Source organism: Pinus tabuliformis, chromosome J, assembly GCF_031772625.1.
Source record: "Pinus tabuliformis cultivar Carrire ecotype Pingquan chromosome J, CPIR1, whole genome shotgun sequence".
Taxonomy (NCBI): domain Eukaryota; kingdom Viridiplantae; phylum Streptophyta; class Pinopsida; order Pinales; family Pinaceae; genus Pinus; species Pinus tabuliformis.
In genome coordinates, this window is record NC_142295.1 from 959,889,900 (window position 1) to 959,907,540 (window position 17,641).

The following is a 17,641-nucleotide window of genomic DNA, read 5'->3' on the forward strand; positions in this document are numbered from 1 at the left end:
CCTCTATTGACTCCTCACTGTGAGATCCATATCATTGGGCGCAGGTGAGGCCTGGGGATTTAAGAGTTCAATTGCAATCTTGTTTTAGAACTAACTAATAAAATTAACCAAGAGCACTTCCCATCACATTTATTTCACTTGCCTCTTAATGTTTTGAGTTGTTATAATACTAAGTTTATTTTCAAGAAACATTTCAAAGAAAGTATTGTGATCCTTCAAATTGATAATAAGTGCTTCCATTTCATGCTCAAGTCTAATTCTATATTGACATCTTGATTTAGCATTTAGCATCTCCCATTTTGTCTTTTTCCAAAGTAAATCTTCTAATTGTTGAGTTTTTGGCAAGATATGTTTTGATTCATGGATTGATTCTATATCTTACAAATATCTTGTGCTAACATTTTTTTTTCCATTTTAGGATTGCATTGCTTTCATTATTTGGAAGCACTCCATCTTTACTTTGAGCAAATGTATCTTTTATTTTGTTGAGCAATTTATCTTAAAGCACTGATTTTATGGTTTTATCATGTTAATGATTTTTATTGCTCATATCATATTTTGCTCATAATTCTTAAAAGTAATCCACTTTCACTTTAACATTTCTCCTAGAACCTCATATCACTTTTAACTTAACTTTTCATTAGGGACCACCCCTGTTAGCTAACCTATGATATAGCTTAGACAAAGAGAGTCAGGAACAATGTGACAGCGCCTTCTCTAAGTTCCCTGCCACCAACCACACCTTATGGGGTTGAAGGCTTTTCTCACCTGTAGGTAGGTGTAGGCAGCAGGAGTAACACAACCCATTAGCTCCTCAATGAATGTTGTACATAAGGTCTTATTTTACTACCCACTTACAACCACTTTGTTGCCTCAAAGATGACTATCATAGAGCTCCATCAATAGAGATTTGGTGGTTGACTTTGTTCACTACTCTAATACCATGTAGAAAATCCACAAAAATTTGGAACTGCTAATATGAACAATCTAAAACTAATTCCTTTTCATATAGACATAGAATTTCTCTACTTATTTTGCAGCGGAATAGGAACAAAAATCAATACACAATCACATAATTCAACAACACAATTTTTCTAGGGAACCCAACCGGGAAAACCCTCTGCTTTATTAAGAATCTTATTGAAGAAGAATGAGCAATAGATCTCTTACAATACAATATAGTTTCAACAGAGAATACAATGATCTCCCTGCTTGAAGTAAGCTTGAAACAATCTGCAAGACCCTTGATCTGCTTACCTTCTTGCCTTGCCTAAATGACCCTGCAATCCTTGCTCAAATCCTAGGAAATAAGCCCCTATTTCCTAGCGTATGGTGTTTTATGGCAAATTCTCTTCTACAGACAGAAGTGAATCCCCTAGATCTAGTGGCTAACCTAGAAACAACGGAAACCAGAAAGGACAATGTTTTCCTTAGAGAAATTAATAAATGGAGGAATGGGTTACCTGGAATCCAATGCTAGTCTTCCTCTTCTCTTGGCTTGTAGACTTTGGGTCCAACTCCAATTACTATAAATGGAACCTACAAGACAATCACAACAAACAAGAGAACTACAAGACATTAATATCTCTATTCAATGAGTCAAGATGCATTGAAATACATAAGCATCAACATGATACAAGTATAGGAAAACAGAGTGCTTTTTGAATTAATAAATGAAGGAGAGAGTTACAACCATTTATAGATGCTTGACTTTGTAGATGTCTCCACAATTGTCTTGCCCTTCCTTGCCACAAAGAAAAACTTCAACCCCCACCCTAATGCATCAATGGATGATGATTCTTTAAGCTCAAAGTAGTAGCATGAGGACACTAGCAGTCTCCAAAATCCAACCAAGACTCTATGGGACGCTGTAAATTTATAGGGTGAAAGTAGTAGTTTAGGATTTAAAGTGGTAGTTTAGGATTTACCAATCTAGGCTTGAGATCCACTTATGGAAAAGGATAAGCTCTAGGGATAAGAGATAAGACCACTAGAGTAGGATCAGATAGGAATTTGAGATCTCTATCCATGGTAAATGGTTAAAACCACCTTAAAAGCTTCTAAAAGGAGAAGATTCGAAGATATTTTTTATTTTTCCTGAAATTCTAGAACCATCACACCTGCAGAGTAGAGCAACTTGCGTTGGTCAATGCAGGTGCTTAGTTATGCAACATGCGACCATCGCAGGTGGACTAAAGGGCAAGGTGAGTTGGGCCAAAACATGGTTTTTGAGCTGATTGACCTAGAAACTCAAACATTTTGGAGAAATGATGCTTAGGGCTTTGCAAAGGGAAAAGGACAAAGTGTTAAGGATGTTGATTGATCCGGGTTTTCAGGCCATTTTATTGGATGCGACAAAATGACTTGTAACAGATTACCTCCAAACTCAACCCTAATGCATCAATGGATGATGATTCTTTAAGCTCAAAGTAGCAGCATCAGGGCACTAGTAATCTCCAAAAGCCAACCCAGACTCTATGGGAGGCAGTAAATTTATAGGGTGAAAGTGGTAGTTTAGGATTTACCAATCTAGGCTTGAGATCCACATATGAAGGAGGATAAGCTCTAGGGATAAGAGATAAGACCACTAGAGTAGGATCAGATAGGAATTTGAGATCTCTATCCATGGTAAATGGTTAAAACCACCTTAGAAGCTTCTTGAAGGAGAAGATTTGAAAATATTTTTTATTTTTCCCAAAATTCTAAAACCATCGCACCTGCAAAGTAGAGCAACTTGCGTTGGTCAATGCAAGTGCTTAGTTATGCAACATGCAACCATTGCAGGTGGACTAAAGGGCAGGGTGCGTTAGGGCCAAAAACATGGTTTTCTTAGTTTAATAACCTAGAAACTCAGAGTTTTTGGAGAAATGATGCAGGATTTGCAAAGGGATAATGACAAAGTGTTAAGGACGCTGATTGATTCCGGTTTTCAGGCCATTGATTAGATGCGACAAAATGACCTATAGCACATGGGTTGCTCCTATTCCTTAGGAATTAGCCCCTATTTCCTAGTGCATTCTCAAGGAAATTCTTCCTTCTTCAATACCCTTGCACGTTCTTTCCCTCACAAACTCATAAGATCACAAACTCGTGCTCAAGAATGAATACAATTGTGCCTTTGCTCCTCCTTATAAAACAATTTGAATGGCTAAATCTGGCAAATTATATTTTAGGAATTGGTTGTGATTGAAGAGTTAACTAAGTTGAACTAACTCATGCAACTCGTCTAATCTCAATTCTAGAACTTGAGATTCAGTCACTTGTCCTTTTCCCAATTTAACTCGCACTAGAAGACAAGAAACTTGGCTTTCCACTTTTGCACATTAGTTAACTGCTTCATAACTCGTCCTAACTTTTAGGAACTCATCCTAAGTTATAGGAACTTGTTCTAATTTATAGGGACTTATCCTAATCTTAGGAATTCATCCTAACTCGTTGAGGTCCCTTTGATTAAGGTACAAATCAAGGAACCTTTCTCACTACTATTTTCAACATAGATCTCGTCTTATTATACAATGCCAACAAAGCAGAGTGTTCGAGGAAAAGTGGGCAATTTGGCAATCGAAATGTAACTTGCTTCGTAATTTTTCATAGGGCATGTTAGGGGACTCCAACTTTCAGCAATTTTGGTGGTCTTATATATTTTTCTTCCACTCATGTTTAAGGCAGGCCTGGGAATAGGTACCAATAATTGTGATGAATTCATGGCTTTAACAATTATGATGAAATGCGCTTTGGGGAGGGAGTTCAAGTAGATCCAAATATTTGGAGATTCTTCATTGGTGATAAATTGGATGACTGGACTGGGATATGGGCAGCTCTGAGAGTTTCAGTGGAATTCTATGGCTAGATGGCCAGATCGGGCAGGTCTCCGGCTCTTCTCCCACCCCATGCTCTAGATATCATTGCTTTTAACTCATTGGTTGCAAATGGGTGGTGATACCAGAAGGAAAAGTCTTCTTGTTTTGTCAAGAAGCTAGAATAAATTCCAAAGGTTGAGGTTTTTGTGCCACAGACAAGAGCACGTGCCCTGCAACTGGCTAAACATAGCATGGTAAGCCAATTCTTGGGGATTTGGCCCTCCCTACGTTCTGTGACGTTGTGGGCTGAAAAAAATTGGAAACCCTTGATCAAGGGTTTTGTCACTTCGGCTTTCTATGGAAACGGCTTTTTACCTTCTTTTTTTAGAACAAGGATGATCGGGACCTAATCTTTCGAAGCAGGCCTTACTTCATGGGGGGCCTCTAAATAATTGATAAAAATATCGCTTATTGCAATCAACTGGTAATTATCCAATGTATTTAATTATGAGAAAAATTAATATACTGCAAATACTGAATAAAAACACGATTGCAATATTCACAAAAATAAACAGCGGAAACTCTGATAGAAAACCAATCACAAAATGGACACAATTATTTTTGGACAATACATCCCTGGAAAAATCTCTATGGGAAAACCACTTCTTAAGATCTGAGATTTTTATTAACCTTCAGCAAATTCCGCAATTGATGAATATTATAATAATGCTTGCCAAACCCTGGCAAATATTTCTTCACCTCCACAAGTCGATCTGACCATTGGAAGGCTCACGGCCTCCCTCTGCAAACTGACACAACCTCACACTGGAAAATACGACATGTATGGCCTCAAACATGCAGCTCCTTTAGCTCTCTAATGCTCACAGCCTGGATGGAATTAGCCTCTCAGCTATGCTGGCAACTCGTACGGAAATCCTAGCAATTTCTACAACCTCCTAGCAATCTTTGCCTCCACAAGGAATCTCGGCCTCTCCTAGAACCCTAATGGCCTCAATAACTCGACCTCCCATTCTTTAGAAAAACTCTAGGAGAATTCCTACTCCGAATCTCAGAAACTGGAAGAATACTAATGAAAGAAAACCTTGGAAATATTCACTACTTCAACTGTTGTTGAAACCCTCACTGGTGTCAATCCTCACACAAAGATCATTATGATCTCCAAATTTGCCCATCGATTTCCTTTATAATCTCTCGTTGAGAAATCAACGACCAAGATCTAGATCTGAAATAATCTAATCAATGGCTAAGATAACTTAGAAACTTTACTAGAAGTCTCTCAAGGAAAAACGACCACATCTCAATTATTACTAATTAATTAATTGATTTCCCTAAGTTAAAATTTAAAAACTTAGAAAAGTAGTTAAAACTGATTAATTAATTTAATTAAGACATTTACATTCAAAAGAATAACTTGGGCTTGGAGATATTTTCTGCTCTTATGTTCCTAGCCTCACTAACACCACCTATGGCTAGAACACATGTTTGAGCCACATCAACCAACACTCCCTCTTAGCGAGGAAGGTGTTCTATGTTTGACACCATCGTGCTCCATGCTCATATCTGGAACACCTATCACCTTAAGTACCCCATGGTCCATTACACAACGCCACAGCTCTTCCAAATTGCTACTGCAAGTGATGAGTGCAAACTCATCCTCCATCCGACTAGAAGCTCATATACAACTGTCGTTGTCTGCTTCTCGCCCTTCTTGTCACCTTTCTTCTTATGCAAGCAATTGCTGCGGTAATGACCAAACTCGTGATAGCCATAGCACTAGATCTTCGACATGTCCTTCTTCTTTTCCTCCTTATAGTTGGACCCTTTGTCAGATCCCTTTTTCGCTTTACCCTTGCTCACAAGAGCAACATTCTCGTTGTCATCTCCCTTCTGCTCGAAATTGTTTCTAGTACCATTATTGCCTTTCACAAGGCTTAGTCGAAGCTCCTCCTATGTGAAGTCATTCCACAAGCATTCCCAACTAGGAAAATCAGATCTTCCACTAACCACTTGCACAAAAACATCCCACTGATTTTGAAACCCATTCAAGGTTGTTCTCACAAACTCTTCGTCCTTGACCTTTTCTCCAATGGTTGGTAGCTCATCTCTGACTGTCTTGATGCGGATGAGATAATTGACAACGTTTCCTCCCTTATTTTATCTAGTGCTTTTGAGCTTCTCTCTTAGGATCATTTTCCGATTCATATTTTTATCCTAGAAATGTTTGTTGATGGCATCCCACATCTTCTTCGTTGTATCTTCTTCCGCTAAATGTGAAACTGTGGTCCTTGACCCCAAATAGAATAATACGATTGGCCTTGGCATCATCTTTCTGTTACTCATGCAACATGATAGGATCTGTTGGTACAACAATATGTGATGTGGTCTATAGCAAATTTAGTCCATGCTCTTCTAAAATAAGAAGCCATCGGATATTCCAAACACAAAAGTTAGAAGCACCATCCGACCTATCTTGATCCCCCAATCCTGCTGAGACCATTACTAAAGCCCTCGAGAGAAAATAAAAATAATATCTCTTCTACCAGCGAAAAAAAGTCACTAGAAAACCTCACAGTTTTCCTCTGCAAGTGATCTCTACTACTACTAGGCAACTCACACTTCCTCTGTGAACACGCACTACGCACTAGAACTGCGCATTGGCCCTCCCAGAAACTCGCAATGCCTCCGGGGAATCACTCTTACGAATTTCTCTGCCTCTAGCAACTAGAGAAACAATATTGCTTGCCAAACCCCGGCAAAGCTTCAGGACAATATTTCTTCACCTCCACAAGTCGATCTAACCACTGGAAGGCTCACAGCCTCCCTCTACAACCAGGCACAGCCTCACACTGGCAAATACGGCATGTACAGCGTCATGCGTGCAGCTCCTCTAGCTCTCTGATGCTCACGACCTAGATGGAATCAGCCTCTCAATGGCAACTCGTATGACCCTCCTAGCAATTTGTACGGCCTCCTAGCAATCTCGGCCTCTCCTGAAACCCTCACGGTCTCAACAACTCGACCTCCCTGTTTCCAGTGAAATGTTGGGAGAATTCCTCCTCCAGATCTCAAAAACTGGAAGAAAATTGATGAAAGAAAACCTCAAAAATATGCACTACTTCAATTGATGTTGAAACCCTCACACGATCATTATGATCTCCAAAGTTGTCCATCGATTTCCTTTATAATCTCTCGTTGAGAAATCAACAAACAAGATCTAGATCTGAAGAGATATAATCAATGGCTAAGATCACTTAGAAACTTTACTAGAAGTCTCTAAAGGAAAATCGACCATGTCTCAATTATTACTAATTAATTAATTGATTTCCCTAAGTTAAAACTTAAAACTTAGGAAAATAGTTAAAACTGATTGATTAATTTAATTAAGACATTTATATTCAAAAGAATAACTTGGGCTTGGAGATATTTTCCGCTCTTGTTTTCCTAGCCTCACTGACACCACCTGAGGCTAGAACACATGTCCAAGCTACATCAACCAACACTCCCTCTTAGCAAGGAAGGTGTTCTATGTTCGACACCATCGTGCTCCATGCTCAAATCTAGAACACCTATCGCCTTGAGTACCCCATGGTCCATTCCACTATGCCACAGCTTTCCCAGATTGTTGCCACAAGCAATGAGTGCAAACTCATCCTCCATCTAACTAGAAAGCTCATCTACCATTGTCATTGTCTGCTTTTCACCCTTCTTGTCACCTTTCTTCCTATGTGGGCAATTTTTGCGGTAATGACCAAACCGGTGATAGCCATAGCACTTGATCTTCGACATGTCCTTCTTCTTTTCCTCCTTATAGTTGGACCCTTTGTTGGATCCTTTTTTTGCTTTGCCCTTGTTCACAAGAGCTACATTCTCATTGTCCTCTCCCTTCTACTCGGAATTGTTGCTAGTACCATCATTGCCTTTCACAAGGCTTAGTCAAAGCTCCTCCTGTGTCAAGTTGTTCCACAAGCGTTCCCAAGTAGGAAAATCAGATCTTCCATTAAACACTTGCACAAAAACATCCCACTGCTTCTGAAACTCATTCAGGGTTGTTCTCACAAGCTCTTCATCCTCGACCTTCTCTCTAATGGTTGCTAGCTCATCTCTGATTGTCCTAATGCAGGTAAGATAACTAACAATGTTTTCTCCCTTATTTTATTTGGTGCTTCTGAGCTTCTCTCTTAGGATCATTTTCCGATTCATATTTTTATCCTGGAAAAGTTTGTTGATGGCATCCCACATCTTCTTAGTTGTATCTTCTTCCGCTAAATGTGGAACTATGTGGTCCTTGACCCCATCTAGAATAATACGCTTGGCCTTGGCATCATCTTTTTGGTACTCATGCAACATGATAGGATCAGTGTTGGTACATCGATGTGTCGTGGCCCGTAGCAAATTCCTTCAGCTCGTGCTCTTCTAAAATAAAAAGGCACCAGATATTCCAAACAGCAAAGTTAGATGCACCATCCAACTTATCTTGATCCCTCAATCTAGCTGAAGCCATTATTGAGGCGCTCTAGAGAAAATAAAAATAATATCTCTTCTACTAGCTAACAAAAGTACCTGGAAAACCTCACAGTTTCCCTCTGCAAGTGATCTCGGCTGCCACTGGGCAACTCACACGTCCGTTGTGAACTCGCAGTACCCACTGGAACTGCGCACTGGCCTCCCAAAACTCGCACTGCCTCCAGAAAACCACTCTAACGATTTTCTCTGACTCCAGCAACTAGAGAACCCACTCGCACTGTCTCCAAAAAATCAATCTGGCAACTGACAAACAAAACAGTCTTCGTTAATACGCACTGGTAAAATTCCTCCAAGTAATTTTGGAAATCAATCTAGGTATTAAACCTTTGGCTTCCTCTTCCAAACCCCTACATTGATCTACTCTAGTAAACCACTGCGCTTCAGATTTGCTCTGATACCATGTGAAAAATCGATAAAAATATCACTTATTGCAATCAACCAGAAATTATCCAATGTACATAATTATGAGTGAAATTAATATACTGCAAATATTGAATAAAAACACGATTGCGACTTTTACAAAAATAAACTGCGGAAACTCTGATAGAAAACCAATCACAAAATGGACACAATTATTTTTGTACAAAAAGTACCTGGAAAAACCCCAAAGGGAAAATCAATTCTTCAAATCTGAGAGTTTTGTTTGACGAACAATATATTGAAGGTGTTGTAGCTGGTCCTAACTGTCCTATCGTATTAACGTCTACAAGAAGTTAGTTGCCCCAAAGTTCATATTAATGTATAAAAGAAGTTTATGCCCCATCTAGCCCTAAGTAAGTAGGTAATTCAAGCATCGGGTTCCATAATAGAAGTGCATATTAATCTTCAGCAAATTCTGCAATTGATGGATATTACAATACTGCTTGCCAAACCCCAACAAAGCTCTGGCAAAATATTTCTTCACCTCCACAAGTCGATTTGACCACTGGAAGGCTCACAACCTCCCTTTGCAACCTGACACAGCCTCACACTCGCAAATACGGCCTATATGGTGTCACACGTGCAGCTCCTCTAGCTCTTTGATGCTCACAACCTGGATGGAATTAGCCTCTCAGTTATGCTGGCAACTCATATGGCCCTCCTGGCAATCTGTACGGCCTTCTAGCAATCTCGGCCTCTCCTGGAACCCTCATGGCCTCAACAACTTGACCTCCCTGTCTGCAGAAAAATGCTAGGAGAATTCCTCCTCCGAGTCTCAGAAACTGGAAGAATATCGATGAAAGAAAAACTTGGAAATATTCACTGCTTCAATTGTTGTTGAAACCCTCACTGGAGTCAATCCTCACACAATGATCATTATGATCTCCAAAGTTGTCAATTGATTTCCTTTATAATCTCTCGTTGACAAATCAATGACCAAGATCTAGATCTAAGATGATCTAATTGATGGCGAAAATCACTTAGAAATTTTACTAGAAGTCTCTCAAGGAAAATCGACCATGTCTCAATCATCACTAATTAATTAATTGATTTCCCTAAGTTAAAACTTAAAACTTAGGAAAATAGTTAAAACCGATTAATTAATTTAATTAAGACATTTACATTCAAAAGAATAACTTGGGCTTGGAGATATTTTCCACTCTTGTGTTCCTAACCTCACAGACACCACCTGAGGCTAGAACAAATGTCTGAGTTACATCAACCAACACTTCCTCTTAGCGAGGAAGGTGTTCTATGTTCAACACCATCATGCTCCGTGCTCACATCTGGAACACCTATCCTTGAGTACCCCATGGTCCATTCCACTATGCCACAGCTCTCCATGCTAGCAAGACTTCTACTCTGATACCATTGTACTGAGCTAGGGTAATTTTTCCCTGAGGTTTCCTATAGTAACTAATTCTTTCCTTTAATTTACAACATCTAAATTTAAATTTCTCAATCATTCAATTCCCGTATACAATGGTTTAATCAATAAACAATTCAACCGAATTAAAAACAACTAAAGTAGGACCCTGAATGCTTTAATATATATATATATATATACTTCAAACACTTCTAACCATACGAATCTGAGTTTCACCAAAACCATTTAAAATTCACAAATTTAAACTAATCCTTGCTACAAAAATCATCTAATCCAACTTGCTTGTTTTCTTCCTGTGACACGTCAGTTGTGGGACCCAACTATGGGGCAAACTCGATCCCTGTTGACCGGTCGCATGCAGCTTCAGTCCTCCACGGGATTGCAGACTTCATGTCGCGATTATGATTGTCATGTCCCAGACTTCGAATTAAACCATCGTTTCTACTTGCTTACAGGGCAAAGACCTTTACATGCCCAAAAACCTGACGAAAATATCACTGCAACACAATATGTTCAAAAACAAGGTTACGCGTCCTTCATTGAATAGGTAAATCGACAGGGATGTTGTGCTACAATCGGTCTTTCGAAGCTCCGATTCTACTTAACTCTCATGTTCACCACACGAAAGCAAGCTCGGCTACGACACTTCACTCTTCGGGGCTGCAATCAGGGATGAATTTAGTCTAAAGGACCTTGCTTCACCCAGAAAGCAATCGCAATGCCATTGCGTTAGTTTTTTTTTTTTTTTTTTTTTTAACGATTCTTTCTTCGCTGACCATCCAAGATAGGCACGGCTTCAAAAATTGGAGATTAGAACATGGTCTATCTAAATAATTCAGAGGCCCTCAAACTAGGGTTGTGCCACAACCTTCGCTCCTTCTTTGTCTTCAACAAACTCGACTGCTTCAGGAGTAATTTGTTAGATATTGCTTTTTTAGAGGATCTTGTCCAACATTGCCTTCACACAAACCTATGCTAGAACCAATATAAAAAAACAAGCAGAGACTCCTCCATCTTCAAAAAAAAAAATCACGTATCCAGATTAGAACCAAATCAGTAGAAACGTGCTTCTTCAAAGAGATTTATCCTATGCCAAAACAGAGTGAAGAAATAGAAGGATGTCAACTAGGGTGGGATCTTTCACCACCGAAATTGACAAGGAGAAAGGGGTCTTAAAACCTTCAAAGCTGATGCTCAAGAAACAATAAAATGATCCACAATGATGATCCAAAATGATTTCAACCAATCTTCATGTATAGATGTCTAGAGGGGCTTCATCTTTCTTGAGTGATTGAGTAATTCTTACTTCAAACCCCAACCTTGGGTTTTTTGAGCCCAGTTGCCCCAAAACTTGCCCAACAGAGGAAAATTTGGGGTTTTTCCCCTTTATGGAGTACTATAGCCTATGGGGATCAATCAGCTAGTTCGTCCCTTAAGCGATTAATTGCTTGGGAACATTACACTCCTCCTCTCCCTCATGGTTTTCTTCTTCACCCTCTTTAGCACAATCAATGAGTCCTTCCTTTTGGAGAGCAATATCCAAGGTTTGACATGCTTCCTTAGTGGTTTGAAAACTTGTTCCTTTGGACCCCAAAAAGTCTCCAATCAATAAAGAGAAAGGAAGTGCTTTTGGGCTCTCATGAATTGTTAAGCCAGTCATTGTGCCTACATCTGATAGAGATAATAAACAAGCCAATAAGAATGTCTTGATGAACCACATTGACACGAAGTATATTTGATGAATTTAGCTACATCATCGGCTGTTGCAGATGGATCACCGTCAAACTTCTATAAGCCTTTCAAAAAATTGCAATCAAGTTTATTCAGATATCCAGGTATCCATGCAATATCCAAAGTTGGGTGTGGTGTTTCCCAATCCCACATTGCTTTGAGTGTTGCATATCAACCACAAGAGGAGTCATAAAGGTGAATTTAAAAATCATTAAGAGATGCTTGCTTCACCCTACAAGCATTGAAATTGGAGTTCAATGAAGAATGAGGGCTTCATTCTTCCAATGGAGTTGCCAAATAAGGATCTATATGACCATATGGGAACAAGACACACGCTTCATGTCCCCAACAACGGTGCGAAAAAAGTTGTCGCAAAATCTAGCAAGCCTTGGAGAGGGAAACCCTACAAAGCATAAGCTAGACCAAGAAGCAACAATGTGGTAGTGGCCCACCCACTATCACCATAGCCACAACCCCCTACTCTTTATGGATTTTCACCAATGGGAAGATTCCCGGTATGATAGAGACCACTTATAATAGATATTCTATCGTTAATGTGGGAAATGATCTCGCTAGGAGCTCTTCAAGAAAGACACAACTTAGGTCCAAGGCTTCACAAGGAAGCAATTCACTTTCTATGATAAGACCTAGAAAAGAGGGCACAAGACCTAGGGTTTGATAAATTTGACGAGTATTGGAGTAACCAAAGGTCAAGGCTAGGAGAAAAGGTTCCTTAAAATGTATATCAGCTAGTCCAAGGTTCATGAAACCTTCAAGGAAGCCCTTAAGTTCAAGGAAGGAAAACTAGGGTTTCCCTCTTGGGCAAGGAAATTCATGGATGAAATTGAAGTGGATGCCCACCAAAAGGATAGATTTTGTGGCAAATACTATGCTCTTGATGTTTCAGCTCTCCAACCACCAAAATTCCACTTGCATAGGGATTTGCACCATGCCCCGGTTCCTTAACTTAGCCTTCAAGGCCCGAATTGAGAGAGATAAAATATGGATAAAATTCGAGAATGATCACCAACTATTTCGACTAGTGCCTTGTCCCTTGGGAATATGGAGCCCAAGATGATAAAGATTAACCAAAGTTGTTCCTAAGGAGGACGAAATTTGATGCCCTAGCAATTAAATTTCAAGCATTTACCCACTCAATGGAAAAATGGAATTTTATGGGAGAGCTACTAGGAGTTCACCACTAGGAAAATTCATCACATGTTATGTATGAGTAATGCGTGCAACAATCATCTAGATAGCATTTAAATTGATCTTCAATAAACTAGGGCACAATTTAGCATAACCTAGAATCAATAATTCCATACATTAGACATCAAGAAAGAGATATTCAACAACAGAGTGCACTTACAAGATAACGTGCAAGATTTCTATCCATTAGACCAAATAATAGCTCCAAAGAATATCCAACATCAGCTCCAAACATCAAAATGCATCCAAAGACCTCCAAAAGTCCACAAGAGAGCAGGTGCTAGTTCCTCTAAGGAGACCGAAATTCCAATGTGTGATGATGAGAGATCACAAGGAAGTGATCCCTAATTTATATGTGGCTAATTGATGTCTAATTAAGCCTACAACCCCGTCAAACAATAAAATAATGGACAAACTACAAGCAAGGTCACAAGCCGACCTTGTAGCTTTCATTAAGACATAAGTATCTCCACATGCGAGCAAAATGATGATGTCATGCCAACAAATTTCCCTTATAGTGCCTGTGTTCGGCTCCTCAAGTGCCATGACAAGTGTAGAGGGCCTCTAAAATCATAATCTAGGGGTTGGACCCTAGATCTCTATGAAAGTCATCCTCTGGACCCCAAATGCAGGTTTTGGGGCACAAAATTGGTCTCATTGATCTCCTGGTGGTGTGAACGCCTAATTTTGCTCCAACGTTGAGGGCTCTGAGGATGTTGGTAGACCTCCCATGTCTCGAGGTGCGAGACATACCTTATCTGGGCCCTAAATCAACTATCAAATGATGTGATCACTGCTAAGTCAGTTGGGGGCATGCTAGTCCAGGTGCATCATCCAATGAATAATAAAATAAAATGTAGGAACGTTGTGGGTGCAGAAGGCACCCATGAATACAAATGATGCTCTACAACTGTCTAGAGTCCCATGGCTTTCAACGCATCACCTGTGGGTCTCAATATGTCCCTCTGGAGGACCTAGATCCCAGTTAAGTTGCCCAGACCTATTGATGGAACCACCTGCCAATTACACACAATATCTAATGCTGCAACTTTCACCATCAAGCACATTAATCACTATTACATCTAAGTGAACCAAGCTTGAAAGAAATGGGCAAATTAACACTTCATAAGAGGCTTCTCTTCGAAAATGGGGACCTTAGTCACGTAATGTTGTTACCTCCCTAAGTAGGAGTGGTTAATAGACGATCCTATTAGGTGTTCTCAACACCAAGGGGAGTGACATGTCCTTGGTCCACCCTTTAATCAATAGGTGCCATGTGAATAATGAAGGAACGGAGGGGAAAAGACTTCACAACCGAGTATCATGGTCAATGGGACCGATTATGATGGAATACCTCATCCTAGGTGTATAAATGTACGGAGGGAGCAATCATGGATGCATGAGTTACCTCAGCATTTGTTTTTCCACCCTTCTATATGCCTTTTACTTTTTCTTGATTCTTCTTTGTATTATTGCTCGTAACTCAAGGGATAGGATCTTACTTTGTATGATGTATAGCAGTTATTACCCCCTTTGGGATGGGTTAGTTGGGATGGGTTAGTTCATCGTCCATCCGGGGTTAGGACATGCAAAGGTTCCTTGTCTTATATGAGATAGGGCAACACTGGCCCATGAACCGGGAGATGGCCATATGAATGAGGTAGAGCTCATGCTTGGCTTTTGCCCACTTGCTAATCTGTAGGTCTCAACCATTTTTTGCATTTTTATTTTTCTTTTGTTTTTCTTGTGGCCATCATATGTTCTTTCTATTTCTTTTGGTTGCATCAACCACCAAAGGTGCATTTCCAGGCCCTACCCAAGTATGAGGATGCGTGGGTGCCAAATCCTAGAAAACCAATGGTCAGTTGAACGCGAAAAAGGGAGGTGTAATAGGGGCTTGTAATGTAGGATGGAAAGTGGTAAGTATGGAATAAGGAGAGATGGGGTTATGCTATCTCAATCATGGATTCCCAAGTAGTGCCCCTCTTATACCCATTAGGCCATTAGGTGTTAGAAATTGTAGCAAGAAAGGCTCAATTTGACTTGTGCCTTAGTCAAATTGAGTAATTCGATTTTCCACATCAGCGAGATGACTTGGATTGCAGTGAGCTTGAGTAACATGGCCTTGTCACTTAGTTAGATCAGCAAATTCGAGTTTTTAGGCTTGGAGTAGAGTCGTGCATGTAGTGATTGCTAAAATTTAATAATCTAGTTTAGTTATTTTCAGTTGAACTCAGTTAATTGAGCTTTAGTCACTAGTTGAGTCAGTTGAAGATCAGTTGAGTAGTTATGACTGTTGTTAACTCATTGATCTCTCAGTTAACTAGTCAACCAGCCAAAAATAGCCCAGACATGCATGGAATTCGAATTGCCTTGTTGGAGTGGAGGAAAAGGCACATTGTATTAGTTGAGTGTACAGGCTTGGCAATTAAGCAGGTGATCAATCCCTTGGGATTTGCACAAGGAAATAGGGAATTCCCCTATTATTTAGGAGCTAATTTCCTCCAAGATTGCACAAGGAAATAGGAGCTTGGTTGAGGCTTGCATTAGCTAAGTGTTGGTCAGAGTAGGTCAAGAAGCAGAACAATTTTACAGTGCAAGGTGTGCTTCAAAGCTTGAAGCAAGACATTGTAATAGTTTCTCATTCTCATCTGATTAATGAAAAGCAGCGGAGGGGTTTTTCCCAGTTGGGTTCCCCCGTAAAATCATTGTGTTTTTTATGTTTTGATGGTTGCATGTCATTGCATGTGTTTCTATCTTGTGATTTTCTATTCCGCAGATTGTAGAATAAATTTGTATCTCTTGTTTTCAGTTTGAATTCATCAGTAATAGCAAATTTCTTGCCATTTCTACATGGTAGCAGAGCTCCCGAAATCACAATAGAAACCAGTCATTAGATCTTCTTCTTCAAAAAATTTGATTTGCAGATTCAATGAAACAGTTTTTCTTCCATTCAGGGAAAATGTCTTTCAACGGATTGAGATTGAAGTATGCCCTAGAGGGAACCTCATATTTCATTTGGAAGGACAGGATGAAAGTTGTTCTCAATGATAATGGAGTGCTGGAATACACCGAAACTGACATTCCAAAACCAGCAGCATCAGATGCACAGTAGTTAGCCCAGTGGAAGAAGGATACTGCAAAAGCCAAGAGGATCATCCTGGAGGGTGTGAGAGACCACATAGTCTTGAATTTACATGGCAAAGAAACTCCATTTGCTTCTAAATTATTCGAAAATAGCAATGACGCCAGGAAATTCGCATTAGGGACAAGCTCAGAAACATCCGGATGCAGAAAAATGAAACCATTCCAAATTACCTCTCTGGATTCACTCAATGTTGAGATGAGCTTGGAGGAGTTGGAGAAAATATACCATCTTCTGAGCTAGTGAGCCTAGCTCTCCTAAGCCTTCCAAAATCCTGGCATAGCTACCAAACCTCTGTAAATGGAAGGCACAAATTGCAAATTGGGAGAGACTTTGGTCCGATTTGCTGCAAGAAATCCGAAGGAACACTAGAGATGGAGTAACATCCAAAGTTGAGGACGAAAAAATGTTGCCTTGGCAAGCAAGGGAAAGAAGGCCCAAAGCAAGCCTGAGTCCATCCAGAACAATGGCAAGAAGAAGGACTTCAGCAAGATAAAATGTTTTCACTGCCACAAATATGGACACTATACAACCAAGTGTCTGCACAAGAAATCCAATAAGAAGACCTCAGGAGGAGCAGGAGGTGATGCTCTCACCTCCCAGTTCGAATTGGAATTCACCCTGATTGCATGCATTGATCTAAAATTATCATATGTTAAAACTGAAGTAGAATTGATTATGCCAACAATGAAATGAATGTTAACTTAAAGTGTTGAAACCGTGAGAACTGCTTGAGAAGAAAGACTTTATGACAGAAGATAAACATAAGCAAGATGCAAAACAGAAGTGAAAATAGCAAATACACAGCGATACCAAATAGTAAGATTGATTACGGAGTTCGTCCCTGATGGACTACGTCTCCGGGTCCGCTTTCAAGATGGGCAACCGCTTTATTAGGATTGATTCTGAAGAGGTTGATTACACAACAAATTGACCAAACTGAATGTGCACACAAGCACTTCTGGTCACTGTCATAAGAAAGCTCTCTGAACCAGCTTTCCAATGCCTGTCTCGGTTTCCAATTCCGACTCCCGATGCCCTTGTTACACTGAAAACAAAATTGCCTATATCCTCTAGAATCTGCACTCTAAACCCAAAACCATTAATCCCCTTCACTATGAACAAAAGGGTGACTTTATAGTGAAAAAGGTTCATTTGAGACCCCTCAGGCTCAGATAGGCATGAATGTGCTCGGTCTAACCACTAAGGGCCACCTTGGTACCTAGGCACATGGTCATCACATTAATTTAGATCAAACTGAACAATAAAAACCCAAAAATGACCATAGGATAAGTGCAAACTATTAGTCGTTAGCTAACCGGGTGGAGGGTGACAGCCAGCATGTGACTGTCGCGGTCTAACCGTAGGTTGCCACCTCTGCGTTGATCCCCGGCAGTTGCGGCT

At 40.0% G+C, this 17,641-nt stretch overlaps 1 protein-coding gene across 3 annotated transcripts in view; it reads right to left on the bottom strand.

Annotated features, from left to right (window-relative positions):
* PPT1 (polyprenyltransferase 1) overlaps positions 1–17,641 on the bottom strand; it is a 212,124-nt gene that overhangs the window by 186,038 nt on the left and 8,445 nt on the right. The window contains exon 2 of one of the 3 annotated variants that reach the window (XM_089378810.1): positions 1,464–1,539. The exons of the other annotated variants lie outside the window; for them this stretch is intronic. Within the exon in view, the coding sequence (XP_089234936.1) occupies positions 1,464–1,539 (76 nt within the window). The remainder of the gene's footprint in view (positions 1–1,463; positions 1,540–17,641) is intronic. 3 annotated transcript variants of the gene reach the window in all.